The sequence below is a fragment of the Etheostoma spectabile genome, chromosome 15, assembly GCF_008692095.1.
Source record: "Etheostoma spectabile isolate EspeVRDwgs_2016 chromosome 15, UIUC_Espe_1.0, whole genome shotgun sequence".
In the NCBI taxonomy this organism is placed as follows: Eukaryota; Metazoa; Chordata; class Actinopteri; order Perciformes; family Percidae; genus Etheostoma; species Etheostoma spectabile.
In genome coordinates this window covers 15,283,581-15,301,700 of record NC_045747.1, presented here as the reverse complement: position 1 = coordinate 15,301,700, position 18,120 = coordinate 15,283,581, and the positions used below count along the sequence as shown (strand labels likewise).

Below are 18,120 nucleotides of genomic sequence, written 5' to 3'. Positions count from 1 at the left end.
TGAAATAACTGGCCTTCAAAAATAAAAATCTGCCTGCTTCTATGGGAATTTAACATAGAGTGTGTATATTTAATCTCCCTGTATTTTAAGGAAGATCATTTATTCATTTACGATACATTGTTCATTCACAAAGAAAATTGGAGTCCTTAAAAGACTGGGTTTCCTAAAATTGTTGAATTAAGGCATTAAAATCAATTTCCAAAAGATTTTTTTATTTCTCTAATAAATCAACTTTAGCATGGGTGTGTAAACTTATGTAAGCCACTTTACATATATATATATATATATATATATAAAACATATATAAGTGGTGAACAATCTTAGTGTGCAATAGCAGCTTTAGTTGATTTTCATTAATCATCCAAATGTTAAACTTTCAATATTGTTAGTTAAGGGTTTACAAAAAGACTTTCTACAAACAAACCAATAGCTGCACTCATCTCCTGCACTGTGCCTTCTGTTTCGGTTTACTTCACCAACAGCTCATGGGGAACGGGTTTATTATGAGTCATACTGAATTTCACCCATCCTTGAAATACTATGATGATAAAGAATATGACAATGGTGGAAAAGGTTGCCATGATCAAATAATAAATCTGACTACATCCAAGCTACAAAAAAAGCCCCCTAGTTTGTGAGGAGATAAACTAGTTTGGAGTTTTTCTTGCTTGGACGCTGGCTAATTCTAATTCCTTGGCTATTTCACTATAACAATGATTTAATAGGTCAGCTGAAAAAACGACCACACTTTTTTTTGAAATTCTTTAATTTCTTCAAGCGTGAGAATGTGTGTTTGTATGTTCTAATGTTAGTGGGCCAGAGGTGAACATGTCTAGACTACAAGTAGTAGTCCCTGAAAAAAATGTGCAACCCATGTTTCACTTCCTGTCCCCCTGTCCCCCTTAACACACTAAAACACACACTGATATATAACAAACACAGACCCACAAACTTGACCTGACAGGCCTGTAATGCGGCCACACAACAACAGGAAGTGGCAGGCTGGGAGGCAGGAAGTGTGGTAGCGTTGTGGGGCGGGATAACCAGATGCTCCTATAAATAAAACCGCTGAGACTAGAGATCTCGGACTCTCCATCGTGGAGGCAATTCCACTCGTTCACTCCTCTTTCTCCTTCCTTCCATGTTCCTCCACTCCCTTCCACCTCTTCTTTCTCTCTCACCACATGCTTTTGTGTGATGAAAATCCAGCTGCGCTGACTTTTACCGCAGATTTTCATCCTCCTCTACTTTAAATGCTCCATCCAAGGAAAAAATTAATTTGGAAAAAAAAATCTTGCTGATATATGTTTTGAGTTTGCAGATACATGTTGGAGAAAACTTGTTCTACATGAACAAATACACTATTCTCCAAAGCATATTCTGAAGTATTAATATGAATTGTACATTTAACAGATTGTGATACATAAATCTTTGTGACACTTAATGCCTGATCTTTAGTTTGGTAGTCTAAAAAGGTAAAGTGACCACTGTTATTTTCAGAAAGAGGCGAGCATTGACGCCTTTTATGCAGCTTGCGAGCAGGACAAATATGTGCATGTTGAAGAAGTATTTCGGGTGAAATAAAAAATATAAAGAAAAGGGAAAGAGTAAAAAAAAAGAAGAGGAAATGGAAAAGCAAGAGGGTTAAAAGGAGGAAGAGACAGAGTGAATTCCTCAGAGGGAGCGGTTTGGCTTGGGCAAGTTGAAGCACACACTGTAACTGGCAGAGGAGGGGTGGAAGCACAGAGAGAGTGAATGAGAGGAGAAGGATCAGGAGGACGAAAAGGAAGGAGTATCGGGCCCCGGCCAGGGACAGGCTCCAGCACGCCGGTTTCGACCGCATGGCCCCTCCCTGCACTGGGAATACCAAACCCTGTGATTACCCAAAACACACAGGGTCTGACTGGGTCTCTGAGCCAGCACTGATTCCCACTGCTCTGTACTGGATGGATGTCCCTGCTCGGCCATTCTGACAAAGCTACAGTCCACCGTTTTTTTCCTGAAGTCAGAAAAAAATACTCTCTCGTACCCCCCGACACCTCTAAAAGGACCAGTTTGTTTTCTACCAGTTTCACCCAAAAGCCCTGACACCTTGAAACGACCCCTTTCACCCAAAAGCAAAGAAGTGTTCCAAATTTGCTGACATGCACTGGCTTCGTCAGTTTTAACCAACAAGGCACTTGGAAAAGAATGCCTGTGGTTTATAAGTCTAAACTTGACATCCTATGCAGGCTTAGGGCACAGAAAAGGGAAACCTTGCTCTTGTTATGCTGAGAAAATAAGACATTTGGTATTCTCCTACTCTCTTACTGGGATTTTATCCTTTTAGCACTCTTTTCGCCTGACACATTCTCACCTCTTGGAGCAAATTACAATAACAAAATAAACTCTGAATGCTCTTCAGATAATACAGAGCCTTGAGGGATCTCATTACCACCTGAATGATATGATTAAAACACCCAGAAAAAGGGCGCCCTGAGAAACAATTGTGTTACAATATACAGAGCAGCTTGTAATGCCACACATGCTTTGTGTGTTTAGTGGGTAAATTTGTGTACACACACACACACACACACACACACACACACACACACACACACACACACACACACACACGCAAGTTCTTCCCTGTGAATATTCCCCCTCCTGACTTCAATTTGAGAATATCTCCTGATTTCAATTAGAGAGCATATCATTACGATGCAAGACAAAATGTGGTGAGCACAGGATGTCCTGCTGACAGGTTACAATACTTTTATTTTGTTAAATGTAAATCTATAAAATCTTGCGTCAGAATTTTAGTATTAAGTCAAATTTGTTAAAATCTAAAAATCAAATTAAATTTAAAAACAATAAACATTGTCAGTGATAATCTTTCATAAAATCTTGTAAGAATGGATTTTCTGTTTTTGAGGGGCTTTTCTTGGACATGGTGATATTGTCATGCTGCAGTCATAATCGCCAGCAACAGCGTACGTGTTGGTTAGGGCACACACTCCTCTCCTCAATGCATCCAGAGGTAAAGCACTACGCAGGAATGCAGCAGCCGCCACGGAGCCGGGCTTCTACTAAAACCCCAGCGAGGCAGAACAATAATGCTCTTTTAAACAGCTGAGAGCTGCAACCTGTTTGAAAAGTGGAGCTTTACGGACGGTACAAATGCTGACGAGCCTTTAATCCCAACAACCGTAGCTGTCTGCACCCACAGGCCCCTGAGCCGGGCTGCCAAGAGGCAACAGGAGAGGTGATAATTCCTGAACTCATCGGCCACACAGAGGGTGCGCTGTACCACCTCTGCAGGTCTAAATGCATACTATGTCCTGTGAAGGAGACGCATGACGAGTTGATGAATATCCCGCTATGGTCACTCCAACCAAAGTCCACTTAAAATCCTACATTGCTCTTTAATTTAGTTAACAGTATGTTTTATGAGCCATGCATGTGATGCTGTGTGTGTGTGTGTGTGTGTGTTATTAGCACATTCCTCTGTGTCAATATGAATGCAGTATGTCTAATCAAAAACCAGTTCCACTCCATTGTCTTTACAACTAGGCCAACAGGTGATGATGCAATGTTAGTTACAGAAAAACATATTGTAGGCTACTTTTCTTTTGTCAAACTGAAACCTGCTGCACTTTAAAATATTTTATATATGTGGTGGTTGTTTTTGCTACTCAGATTTAAATCCTGGACGAGCTACAGTTTCAGAATAACTTTTACAGGATGACTTGGGAGCTTGCTTTAAAGAGGCACGTGGCATTTAGTTAGTGTGTGACGTGATGTGGATTTATTGTCCGGGACTTTTCATCCTTCCTGCTTCTACTGTCTGAAAGAGGGGAAAGTGCCACAAATGGTTCTATAACGATGATTTACATGCAATTAACAATATGGAACTTTTGATTCTACACATATCAAGAAGTATCAAGTTTGTGCCATAATAAAGAGAGAAAACTGACCTAACACTGGTCTTATGTGTGCCTTATTTATTTATTTTTTTCAAGTTCACAGTTTTTGGCATCTGAGGATCCTCTTTTGGGCAGGTTCTCTTATGCAAATTTGACTTGAAGATGGATTTTAATCATATTTACGCGCTGAGCGTATTTTTCTGCTTATGGTACAGAGATGGAAGCCGATCCTGTGATTACCATGGAAATCTTAACAAAATCTCAAACTCACAATCTGAAGTAGCGATAAAGACACTGCATGCTAAAAAGCTGTGTCTCTCTCATCTCTCTCTCTTTCTGTAACAAACAGACCTCTCTCCTCAAACAAAACGGTGTACCATATTGTTTGTCCCAGCTGTGTCCGTACAGCCTCTCCTCCCCCCACACTCACATTCCTGATTGTGGCATTTCTTAACTGTGTCAACGAGTCATTGGGGGAGGGAGGTTTGGTAACAACCATGAAAAAAGGGCAAAAAAGCTGGTAATATTCAACATAGATGCCCACATTAAAATGAGATCACGTGGGGAGATGACGCCCTGAATTTTGAAGGCATTATGGGGGGTGGGGACACACAATCGCACAGCCACCACAACACCTCGCTAAAAGTGGCACTTAGCAGCCCCCTTCATCTGTCTCAAGCCACCAATTAGAAACCCCTTCAAGGAAGGAAAGGGTCAATATGCCACACAAACGGAATTACAAAGACCAAAACACACATCAGCTGTGGCAAAATAAGAAAAAAGTGGCTTAGAGAAATAAAGATCATTATTTATAGGAGGCAAAATCAACCTTAGGTTCATTGTATCCATATATAAATGGCTGAGTTTAACCATCTTTTTAAGGTATCAATGCACAATATAGGTAATTGTAAATGTGTTGAAAAATAATGTAATAATGTAATAATATAAAATGATGAATAGTTTAATGGAAGAAATGTCACCTAAAACTCACTACCGACTAGAAAAACGAGCCCGTAGGTAAGTAACAGCTGACGGAAATGTTTAAAGCAGTGAATACATTAAGTAATAATCTAATTGTGAATCTCAATCCATCAACGCAAAGTGTCGCCACGTCGGTTCAAGGGAAGTCTAAAACACACAGTGAGCGCCAAACAGAAACTGCCTGAAGGCAACACAACTGTCTGTTAAGAGACACTGAAAGGTTAAGGAACCTGTCAACAGCTGAGTAGTTAACTTAGGACTTCAAACAATGGGTACAGTTACACGGATACTTTACTGACAACATCCCACACAGCGGTTTCTGCAGAGTCTTTTGCTGATATCACTGTGTGTAATATTATTTCTGGAGAACCACAGAAATCACCGCGAGAAGTAGAAAATACATTCGCATCACCATCTTAGTATGTAAAACACAGGAGGAGCTGCTAACATGGTCTTCTCATTCATGATGATTACACGATTAATTGATTAGTTGGTTGACTTGACAGAACGTTAAATCAGCAACAATGTTTGAACGATCATTTGATTGTTTTAACTAGAAGTATCCAAGTTAGATTCAGCTTTGCATATATGAGAATTTGCAGCTTTTATCTATCTTATATTAAATAAAAACCCTTTTAAACTGATTTTAACTAGTACAATTTAAAAAATGAAAGACAAAACTTGTCCTTATTTTCCAAAAATTTAAAGGCTGAATAATCAATTAATAATCAATAATTGTAATGACAAAAAATGAATCGTTACCTACTTTAACAAGGCATACTCACTATCCTTATTTAGTTATTTTGATAGCCTCCAACTAAAACATTTCATTTAGAATCTGTTGACTGCAGCAACAGACTAATGCTTTAAATCAGTGCCTCCAGGTCCGGCCACTAGAGGAGGACGGGGTGACCTCTCCTTACCCTGGGCTGGTGAGAGCTCTGGCTGTGCCTAATGGGCATGGCAGGCGGCGGCACTGAACCTGTGGCACTGCGGAGCACTGCCAGCCAAATGCAGCGAGGCTCCGGGGAGCTGCAGTCCACCCCCACCGGGTTCTGGAAGCTCCAGTCAGAGCCGACCGGAGCAGGGCACGGGAGCATAGCAGCGGGCATCAGGGCGTGGAGTTTTCTCAGCTCTGCATCCCTCACCGCCCACATGGGCTGCTCACACACTCTCCGCAAGCTTGTGGACAATGTCCAGATGCAGAAATACAGAAGATAAAACCAAGCAAAAGAGTGGTTTTAGTGATGCTTGCAAATCCTCCTCTGTCAATCAAGAGTCGGAACTTCCCGTCTCCAGGCTCCAATCCATCGCTGTCACTGCCGAGCTTCCAGAAAGTTTTAATCCCACAAGTTCCACATCACAGCCTCCTGACCGCCGGGAAACAGCTCTCCAAGACTCTCACACACATTCTAACACTCTCAGAGGGGTTGAGTCCAGGGAGAGCAGAAGGCAGGCTCCGGGGCAGCAGATGGAAGAGTGTGTGTGGCGCAGGGATCAGAGGTAGGTCTGGTTTCACTATAGACACACACAGAGAACAACTGACAGCGTCCCTCCCGTTGGTGTCCGGTGATGTTCTGCATACAAAGCCACTCTGTCCACCCCCAAAACATGCACTGCTGTCCCAGAGGGCTGGATCCTCGGTCTCTCCTCCCTCCCACTGCCCTCTCTCTCTCTCCTCTTTCTTTTCCTCTTTTTCTTTAGTTTCAAACAAATCTCTTCATCCAACTGTAATCTCTACCCCAAACTCTCTTTATCTAAGCATCAGCTATTTCATGTCTCCCTCTGTCCCATCTTTTCTGTTTTGCTTTCTCTTTCTTCCTTGTTTTTGTCACTCAATCTGTAACTTAGAATGTACTCATTCCCTCCACATAAACCGGTCTGACAGTCATCAGCAAACAACCAACTGTAATGTGCAGAAAACTGGAACTGTGCGGTTTAGTCCAAGAAAACAAGACATCACTGAGGCCAGGCGTCAGAGGCGATGGCGGCTCTTGATAGATATATCTCCTTTAGGCTAAAACCATTGTAGATCGAAGCAGAGGAAGCCTGGCAGCCACACATGTGCTGCGTGTGTGTGTGAGCACCACAAACACAAGTGACAAAGCTGCAATCCTGGCGCTGAACTCCACAAAAGCCGGTCCTGCCTCCGCCGCCTCCCCTCCACCCAGAGGGTAGGCAACAACAACAAAAACAGATTCCGAGCACAAAGAGAAAAGAAAACATTTGCCTTGCTGCTGTGTTCACTGTTTCACTCCCTTTCCTTTTTTGCTTAAGAGGGGAAAATATAGAGGAGGGAAGATGATAATGACGGGAGAACATGGAAAAAAAAATGAGGAGGAGAGCAAGGAGGGTACTCAAAATAAAACGGCTGCTACTGGATGTCAACATGACCTCTTTATCAAACTCCGTCACACACACTTGCAGGGTCCACCCATGCAGAACAGTGACACCTAAACACCACATCACTAAATCACGCACGCAGCAGAGATCTCACCAAACAGCCAGGCGTCCAGGATCCGCGCAAGAGCGGCAGACAGGTGACCATGTTGTTGCAGATGACTGCCTTTCCCCTCCAACGCTCATTGCTGTAAACTCGCCTCACATCTGTTACCAGTGAGGTTAGACAGGTTTCACCTGCCGCACGGCGGGGCAAGTATCAACTCGACTGGAGAGGGCCGTCATCGGCGCAGAGACTGTACCCTCTGGATATGCTGTGCTTCGCCTGCAACACACACTGCACACTGAATAGTTTGTATGATGTGATAAATCAGATGACATGTAGTTGGAAGGCTCACATCAGACATCACAATGCAAAATATCCATTATTATATTGTAGTGCAGTGTATTGCAGTGTATTGCATTGTTTTGATCCCTTTTCCTAGCTTTTTTTCCTGCTGATTTTACATAACCATAATGGAACAATGAAAAGTCTAATCTGCAACGCTTCTTTGTAGATGAGCTTCGGGAGAAAGTACTTTGCTCTGCAAATAATACAAGCAATATGCACATATAGACAACACAAACAATACATTAATGGTCTAAATCTCAATGTCAATATTAAAGATAGAAGTAGGTTATCCTAATGTCTTGTTAGTTACTCTAAAGGGCTACTCCAGCACTGTAGTATTGTTTTTCTTATATGGCAGACTCACAAGAGACAGATAAAGAATAGATAAAGATATCCCTACTTTAAGGGCTGGTTTATGTTAGAAAATGACTAGTTCTTACAACATGTCAGAAGGAAAAAGTATGCACTAGACAGGTTCCAAAACCCTGGATCCTACACTTCCCTTAATGCAACTTGGTAGTATATTTCGTCTTAGACCTCCCTGCCTGGTAAACGCCCATGTCATTAAAACTCCATGCCCCCTGTTTTTCAACACAGACTTTCCATATAAACTCCAAGTACCCCTAATGCTATTTACATTACTGTTTTTTTTTTCCAGAGCCAGTAGTACCATTACTGAAGAGTCCGCTGATCTTGATGTGCTAAAGTATCCCTTTAAGGACATTACTGTTATGTGTGTGTGAGCACAACACAAACAGGAAAAGAAAACAGTGTCCTGGCGATGTACGGTGTATTCACTTCTTGTTTTACTTTTGTGATAAATTGAAAACTTACTCAGCAATAACACCTCAAGTTTACTACCATCAGCTAATACTAGCCATTTAAAGTGACTGGTCATAGCAGGCCTGGATGTAGCAGAGTGTATTGAACTGAGCAATGGTGCATTGTACAAACTATGAAATCCTTTTCAACGTCTGTAAGAGGAACATTGTGTTGTTTTTCTTTTCATAGCGTCACTTTAAAAAAACCTTTTCTGCAATAATCACAGACTGGGTTTCTGGGGATCTACACTCCACTTCATCCCTGGTTTAAATAGTTTATAGAGTCAGCGCACACTTTCACTAATACACACACACACACACACACACAAACACACACACACACACACACACACAGACACACAAACCACATGTCCAACTGAGTCACAGCTGAGTATAAATATACTATGTAATTAGGGATCCTCATGAAGTCAAAGTGCTGCGTGGCTCTCTTCTCACTCTCTGGTTCCGACCAGAGGAGCACCCGGTTCAACGTAGCGCCATTGCGGAACTGCCCTGTGGAGAGACGAGTGGATCACCGGCGGGCACAGGAAGAGGTCCAATTCTCCTTTAGGAGGGAGAGATGTCAGAGAAGACCACACCCATGTGTGCGAGGAAATCACAGACGCAACAGCAGTCAGAGCATTGTGCATCTCTGGTGGAAAGCCAGACAAGGGTTTAATATCTGAAAATACACAAGCGCTCCATTTCACAGAGGCAGCGCTGAGTGGGGATTTCATATGACATTTTTCACAATAACAGTTAGTTTTGGCAAGCAGGGAGCAGTGCCTAATTTGGAAATAAAAGGTCTTTGTCCGTCCAGCTCCCTCTCTTTCTCTCCCTCCTTTTCATGAACCATGGAGGCATTTACAAAAAGAGGATGATGAGAAAAGGGCGTTGAGTTACAGTTTACACAGAGGATACACAGTCACACATGAAGAGTTGTGACAATAGCACCCCCTCCCACACTGTCTACTGTTTGGCTGAAGCATGTCCAAGCAGGCCAGACACCCATCACCTGCATGTAGCCCTGATGTACACCAGTGCAGCATATCTCCCTTATCTGACTATTTGATTGATGAGTGTGTGAACACATATTGCACCCTGGAGACAACACATGCTTCATATTAGTTATTTTTGACCTTAACCTGGCAGCACAAAGCTCTTCAAGTCAGGAAATCAAAGGCAGACACGTGCTGCTAATCTCCGCGGAGCGATGCTTCGTTGCCTCCTGCCCCGGCCCCCTCTGCTCTCTGATAACAAACACATCAGTGGAAAAGTGAAAGGGGTGAGGATGGAGGGAGGGAGTTAATGCAGGATATAGCGGAGAATGGTTGTCGGTGTAACAGCAGATTAGTTTGGTGATGTGTTTTAATCCGCTTTACAGTCATAACATGACCGCTGGCCAACAGATTAACACAAAAAGACCTCCCTCCTTTTTTCCACTGTGGCTGCTTCGCAAGACTAAACTAAGAATCTCTCCTGTCTCTATTAAAACACAGAGGTGTAAGGAGGAAGAATAAGCTGAGGCTTGACAGGATACACACACGCGTGTCACAAAACAAACCAGGCTGCAGACACAACGAGCGGTTGTTTCTCTAAGCACAGGCTGCGATAACTCCGAAAAAGAACAGAAAGGGTCAGTGCAGGACAGGTAGCGGTTAATGTTCACAATGAAACTCCTAAAAACAGGCACGACAAATTCAAAAAAGAGACAAGGGACTTCATCTGTACCAAAATCTGAAGCTTTAAAAGAGGTGAGAGGTCAGCTTTGACTGTGAATAATGTCCCCTACTGGTGAGAGAAACCCACTCAACATGTGGCATGGGAGGTTTCATGTGTTGCTACAGCAGCCGCATGAATTATCTGTGTCATCACACTGTAGCTATAAATGACAAAAAGACCACAAAATATGCATGATGCACAGCGGTGCTTTCCAACCTCCAAAAAGGGTTCACAAGATAAATCTGAGGGCTCAACCTGTGAGTATGGGGATGGGAGAGATTCACAAACATACTTTTTCTACAGGAAATTTGGTTTATTTATTTTTTCCTCCTTTTTCCAAAACAGTTTTTTTACATCGTGAAATGCTGGGCAGTTTTAGCCTTTCAACCCTGAAAAAGTATTCAGAATTAAACAATTTGAAAAGGGAACATCACTTTAGTTGAGCGCTAATGACTCATAGAGATAGTGAACCTGTCACCGAGCGCTCACACAATGACATTGCTCCATTTCAAGGGGACACTAATCCAAAAGGTTGAAAGTCAGCTCTACTTTCAACCTTAAATAGTATAATTTGAGTTTTAAAGTAAAGGACTTTGTCTAAATAAAATATAGTCTAAAGTTGAAAAAATGTATTTCTTTGAAATCAGGAAATATCCAATCAAAGAATAATAAGCCAAAGAAACTGACAAGGCATCTGACCCACTGATGCAATGATGGAGTCTTAGCCCTTCAGTCTATGGTCTAGACAGACCAGTAATCTGTCCAAGTGGATTCTAGAAACAAAAGTGAAAAAAAGGGACGCAGCTGTTTTAAGCAGGTTAATTTTAACTTTAATCTCCAGTAAATCCCTGTGCCACAGAACCTATAGGCCTCATAGGCTGCACTCAGAGTGGTAGTTACCACCCAGCAGCCACTAGAGGGCAGCAACAACACAGAGTCCAACAGCAGATGGGTGGAGAAAATCCCAGTGGGATAGAGCAAAGGGTGGGGACTCAACATGCAGCTACACACAACTGCACTTTCTTCTTTTTGCTGCAGCGGCTGGCACGGGGAAGAGTGTGCAGGGTGAGTCGACCTTTGAGCAGTTATCTGTGCTCTTATGTCCGTTACTAATTAATAACATCAAAGTCGGGGGTTGGAGGCAGGGGCTAAAGATCAGAGAGGTCACACCTGTTGTGGACGTTGAGGTGGAAACAGTCTCTGGAAGTCCAGAGACTAGAGCAGGTGGACTCTGAGACAAAATGTGCGAGGGTCAGATATCCCATCAACCCACAGCTGAGGGGAGCCGGGTGGTCCAACCCTCTATCCCTCCCTGACTGATACAACAACGACAATGCACAGCATACTCCTGCACTGAGGATTAAAGCGGTAAAGCAGGCCACCTGATCATGTGTATCTCCACAGGGAGCAGTACGCATGAATTCTTTACATGTGCCTGTTGATGCCATGACACCATGTGAGTCCTGTCAGCGTGGAAGCGCATAGCTGGACCCCAAGTATTCACTCTACATTCCCTCAAAGTTCTTAATTATTGATACAAATCACCATCCATCAATCAGACACACACTGACATTTTGCTGAAACAATTACTCCAGGGCTGCAACTAATGATTACTTTCATTACCAATTAATTCCAAGTTTTCTTTTAATCCATAAAATGTCATTAAATAGCTAAACGTGTCCATCACAAACACAGGGTGACATTGTCAAATGTCTTTTTTGTGTAAAATATAAAGAGTTTTTGTTTACTATCACAAAGTGAATTTTTGGCATTATGCTTAAAGCTTCAGTGCGTAATTTTTTGATTCTAATGATCGTCCGTTACATTCATACCAAATGAGTTGCAACAAAGCTAATTAAGACTATCAGCTCCACACAACTTTCTCTTTAATTCTCAGCATGGCTATGTTCAGAAGATTGGGGCCTCCGTCAACTTTTGCTCGGAGTGAAGAGAATTAGCTGTTTTTTAAATCTTCCACTGGTCCCCTTGGCCACTAGCAATTTGGGGAGGAGGAGTGAGGGCTGTGCGTGATCACAGAAGGCTTGTACTGTGTGGACACGCAGACCGTTTTGCTGTCATTACTTGTCATTACCTTGTCATGGGGGCGACAGAAACTATGGACTATAGCTTTAAAACATTACATCCAGTGTTTCCTCTATGTTGATTTTAGCGTGGCGCCTCGCCACGGTTAAATTTCTGCCGCCATGGCTTCAGAAATAGGGCAGACGCACAACAGGGTTTCCGCTATGTACACCGCGTGCCACCGCACCTTCAGCCCTTTATGAAAAGTCGTAATTACACGACTGTGCAGAGTCTACAGATGTTGGAAAGTGAATACCAGGGGAGAGAATAAAAAATGAGGTCAGAGAGTGATCTACAGCAAAAACAGAAGTGATGACGTTGGAGGGAGCAGATGGTGAAGAGAGAGCAATGACACATGCACATATTTACTCACAGATACACTCTAATTACCTCCCATACATCTCCTCTTCATCGTATCATTGTCAGGCGTTCTTTCACTGACTTTAGTGAGGCTAGACTGCGTGACTGATCGCTAAATAACATTAACACACATTTGCTACCATGCGTGTCGGTCACATTCAGTAAAATCTTGGTATGATGATGAATTATTAAATGCTATTAGACTTGTGTTAGTGTATGTGTGCGTGTATATACTGTTGGGGGAGGATCTGTGGCCCTTTTACATTGTTTCATAAAGTGTAGCAACATTTCATAGTCGAGAGACTCCTACTTGAAGAAGCAGCGATACTGATACAGAGAACCACAGCTAAATAACACACCCATTATGTTTCCCTGCACAGTAAGTGGAGAGATGGTGCTCCACTTTAACCTAATTAGCAGGGAGTGTCCTGCTTCAGTGGAGAGCTTTTTCTATGTTCAGGTCACGTCTACAACCAAACAACTCAGAAGAAGAGAAAGCAAAAGATACAAGTTTTGTCCACCTCACGGTTTTTTTTCACATTCCCTGCAGTTGAAACTATGGATAGTTTTAGTTGTATGCGACTGTTTTTTAAAATATCTGCCGCTGAAACTTCTGCAACTACCTCACTGCTAATAGAGGTAAAAACCAATTTAATTTTGGTGATCATAGTGTTGAAAAATGACATAAAAAAGAACACAACATCTTCCCATAAACACCTTTCTAAAGTACCTCAAACATATCTTTGGTATTTATGTACTGCAATATTTTTCAGGTGATATACAGTATATGCTGATACAGATTCATCTGTAATAAGGTCAAATCAGCCAATAGATACCACTAGAGGTAAGTGACAAATGTGCTTTTTCTGGGCAAAGTAATCTTTTCCAGTAACTCAGGCTTCACGCTAAAAATACCGCCAATCACCAGGTTGTTAGGCTTCAATTTTACACCCATTTTCAACCTAATCACAGTCACCCATCACCTCCGTGCTGACAGTTGCCATGAGAACCAACAAGGTGCCTCTGTTCCAGCATGAGAAAAAAACCCTGAAGGGAGACATTTGGACGGCAGAGACATTTACGCTCATTATAGGTCCGCAATTGGTTTTCACAGCTGATTTCTCAAAGTGTGAAGGTTCAGAATGTAAAGCTCCTGCATTGGTGCCTTCAGGCTAATTCTGATACATGTTTGTTACAACTTCAATCTGGAAATTGGTGCTATGAATGGGGCAACTTAACAGGCAGTACGCAACACATAAATGAATAAACTACAGATGGTGTTTGTTTCCCTTTTGTGCTCAAGGAGCATAGGGATTGTAGAACCTACAAATCGGTTGCAGTTAAAGGTGTGATATCTTTTCGTTTTTGTTCTTACACGACAACATGGACACAGACACAGACAACAGCTTCCCTAATGCCACATCCTGCTGTTTCTGAGTGTCATCAAGAGGCGGCGGCTGCTGGGTTTTGTCAGGTAAACTAACTCGCAGCTGTACTTTCTCTTGAGTAGATACATCTGTCCCCTGATGTGTGTACCATATACTATACCATGAGGCCAATGACGACATCTGGCAAAGAGCTAACCCTGCTCCTCTTGCACTGCAGCCTGGCTCCCTCCTCCTCTCCTCTGTACTGACCACAACCACTGGGAGCAATCATAGCGTCAAGTCTGAAGTCTGAGCTCCGCTGCAATAGGAGCCAACCCCCCTCCATCCTTTTATCGGCCTCTTGCTCTTCTCTTTCTTTCCTGGTTGTTTTCAGGAGCAGAAACCCACAGGGCTCCAGCAGGCCTCTCGACTCTCTCCACCCCCCTCGTCTACGCCTTGGCTAAGGACAGCCATACTTGTAGCCCCCCCTCTTTCCCCCTGTACCAGCCCAGATATATTTAGTTCACCTCTGCCTCTGTGTAATTACCAGATGCAAATTATAACTTTGGGACTAGAGGATGACGTCGTCGTTCTTCTTGGCGGAAGATGGAGCTGGACCCGAAACGAGCATCTCAGCCTACGGGGCAGGCCAAAAACCAGGCAGCGGTCCAACATTTGGGGCGTGGTGGAGGCGATGCTGAGCCAGTTTTGGAGGTTAACTGAGCCAGGGTGGAGGAAAAAAAAGAGAGGGCAGGACTGCAGATTGGAGACTGAGGGTTTATTAGAGCGATGGTCTGCCTGCCTCCAATAGCCCTGGAGTTTCCATTTGAGGTCATCTGGTTTTTACATTCCTGCCATGCACCACCGCTCACACCACGCTGAGGAAGTCCTCCATCGCTCAGTTTACACAGGATCGTACAGTCCGATTCTCAAAGTGGAGTCCGGGGATGTAGAGGAGCTATTTAGGGAGCCCTTGGAGTAGCGAGGAGTACATTAAAGGAATAAATTGAACTTAAAGGACTCCTAAATGAGGATCCCACAGACAGAATGTGGCCTTCTGGGAAATGTGGATTATGTCTGGGTATATGATGATTGTTGATGTGGAAATATTTGAGAATTGCTGGTATATATCCACTGATTTTACAGATGTACTCAAGCATGATCTAAAAATTGAAGGATTCGCTTAGACTCTCCAATATGTCTCTCAGACAACCCTCATGACTTTCCACATGCTCATGCTGACCTTTTCAAGTGCTGAACAAATGTTGCCAATAGGCAAAAGATATTCATACGCAAACATAATCAATTACTTCATGAATTTTGAGCCTGACAAATCATATCTTCTCTCCTGTAAAATCTACATTTTCTTCTGTCTAGAGCCTGAAGCCCGAAGCAAAGCCGATCACAAAAGGCCAAGCAAAACTTATGAAGTGAGATTCTTCTGGCATTAACATTTCTCACAAGGTGTGGATAAACCTGGAGGTTGGATCAAAAATGTTGCTGTCCTAAGCACCCCTCCACCTCCCTTCTCTCTTCGTCATTCCCCTGTGGCACAAAGATGGTATACAGATACCTTGCCTTGCATGTTTTGAATACAAGAGGATGCGCCCACGCTATCGTTTCATCTGCCTGCTCCTTCCTGTTGACAAACTGCAGACTGTAAAACCCAGCTACAGTGAAGGACATCTCTAGAAGACAGGGATGCTGCAACTGTTTTCTTGCTGAATCCAGAGGCATGTTGTCTGTTTACTGTAATGAGACCCATATTCCAGGTTGATGCTGTTCCTGTGTCTTTAGCCTCTGTCACTCTGTATTAGTGGCCTTTTAATGCAGGGGTAGCAACAACTCAGAGTCTGGGATTCACCCCGTAGAAATAAACTGTCCTCTGTAATTTCATGACTTTTTTCACCCCAGAGAAAAAGGTCAAACGTGCAGCCGCAAGGCATCATGGGTCTCAGTCGCTTCCCTGTTTTGGCTGCCCAGTGGGCAGACAGCAAGGGACTGTGACTGTTGATATGAGAGTTAAACACACATGGTTTCACTCTGTTATTCAGATGAAAGACACCCTGGCACTGCTTAAAGCAAAGAAAAATGCTAATAGAAACATACTGTCCTGTTAGTTTTCATTCTGTAAACTGAGTGAGCGGAGGATACGCAAGAATCATACCGAAACACACCTTTTATGGCACAACCATACGTACAAATACCTCATGCTTTAAGGATGGCATTTAGCTAAGAGAAGCATTTATAAGAAGCACAGCTGAATCTAAACAAAAATGTCTGTGGCCGCACATTCAGACACAACTTGAGCAATGAAAGTAACAACAGAAGTTCAAAACAGAAGTATTCTGAAAAGAAATGACCAAAGAAGGTAACCGAGAGAGGATCAAAGCAGGACCGCAATTGCTCAAAGTCACATGGAAATGAGAAAACAAGTAAAGCTGGAATTTGGGAAAGAAGGGAATAGACAAAAAGAAAAACAACCCAGCAACGAGGATGGGGACACATAGAGAAAACAATTAGATTAGCAACTAGCCCATAAACAATTATCCAAGATACACCAACGCAGTTTGGAATAATCTGAAATAAAGTAAGGCTTACTGCAGAGTTTGAATTAAACCGAGTAACCTTTGATGCTGTGCAATGAAAATTGATGCCTAGCAGACCATGACATGTTACAGAAACTGAAGCACCAAAACTACCTTATCCAGGTTGGTTCATTACTGTAGGCTGGACACTGTTTTTACATGCACAACTCGGAGAAAAAAAAAAGTATTTTTCTATTATAGATATACAGTATACATACCCCCAAATCTGTGTAGCTTTAAGTAACTGTCCTGGGAAATGGATGTGACAACATTACATTGTAATGTGGCCCTTGCTTTACAAACGTAAAGGATAGCTGCTTGCCCCTGCTTCCAGTCTTAACGCTAAGCTGAGCTTTAGCTTTACAACAAAGCAAATAAACATATCTCTCACAATGTCAAACTATTACTTTAAAACCAAAACGTCTGCACAATACTGAAGAGAGGCTTCATTTTGGACCAATGGTACACACACAAAAAAATAAAAAACACCAGTGTTTTCCATTCAGAGAATCTTAGTGAGCATGTAAACAGAGGTGGTGTTGTGCTGGACCTGCAGGCAGCAGGAAAACCACAGCACTCTATCTCTTCCCAGCATCCACAGCTCCTCATTAGCTTCCCGATAATCTCTATCCCATGATTTTGCCAGACTGTCAAAACAACCTTCCCCCTCTTGCCCTCCCTGACGGCTTACAAACCATTGCCCAGGTTGTTTAGGAAGTACAGATAGTGGCCAGTGAGTCGGCTCACTAACTCCAATGAAACAGCTCTGATGGACGTTAGCCGGCCGACTATCATACACATATAAACAACTCCAGAGAAACCTCCCGGGATCATCAGAACTCTTCTTCTGTTGCTTAGGACTTCCAGAACATGCTGTAATTATTTTATTTTAAGATATTTTAGCAGTTAACAGTCAAGTAGCCTAATAGCTTGGTTAAAGTAGTGATATTTATTAGGAGTGTAAATAACTAAATCATCATAATTACAGAATCATTATAATGTATCCATTTTTAAAATCACTGCATGTCTGAGGTATGAAACATACCCCACATGATGTGGTTTACACAACCCATGGTTGGGCGATATGACAATTTATTCTGTGAAACTAGTGGGTGGTGATGGCGATGTGTATGTGACACATGCCTTTGGTGTGGGAGATCTGGGTTCAGTTCCCACTGCGATAAATCAACCAATGTGCCCCTGAGCAAGACACTTAACCCCTAGTAGTTGCTCCAGAGGCGTGTGGCCTCTGACATATAGCATATAGAAATATTAAGTCGCTTTGGATATAAGCGTCAGGGAAATGACATGTAATGTAATAATAATAATATAATGACTCAACCCCCTCACCCCCATACAGATTGTATGATACGTTTTCTACTGGGGTCATTATCCCTTTAAAAAAGGGGCAGCCTACTGTTTTTACACATACACATATGTTTACTAGGAGTATTCAGTCTGTAAAAACAGCTCTATAATGTCTTCTGTGGTTCTGGAGGACCT

The 18,120-nt window shown here is 42.6% G+C and overlaps 1 protein-coding gene across 10 annotated transcripts in view; it reads right to left on the bottom strand.

The window, feature by feature from the left end:
• arhgap23a (Rho GTPase activating protein 23a) overlaps nucleotides 1–18,120 on the bottom strand; it is a 65,660-nt gene that overhangs the window by 27,545 nt on the left and 19,995 nt on the right. For 2 of the 10 annotated variants that reach the window (XM_032537170.1, XM_032537172.1), the window contains exon 1: nucleotides 5,810–6,986. The exons of 2 other annotated variants lie outside the window; for them this stretch is intronic. In XM_032537170.1, the coding sequence (XP_032393061.1) occupies nucleotides 5,810–6,043 (234 nt within the window). In that variant the 5' untranslated portion in view covers nucleotides 6,044–6,986. Of the gene's footprint in view, nucleotides 1–957; nucleotides 1,054–5,809; nucleotides 6,987–7,383; nucleotides 7,525–18,120 lie in introns of those variants that run through there. 6 more of the 10 variants (XM_032537175.1, XM_032537173.1, XM_032537178.1 and 3 more) reach the window with 6 other exon arrangements.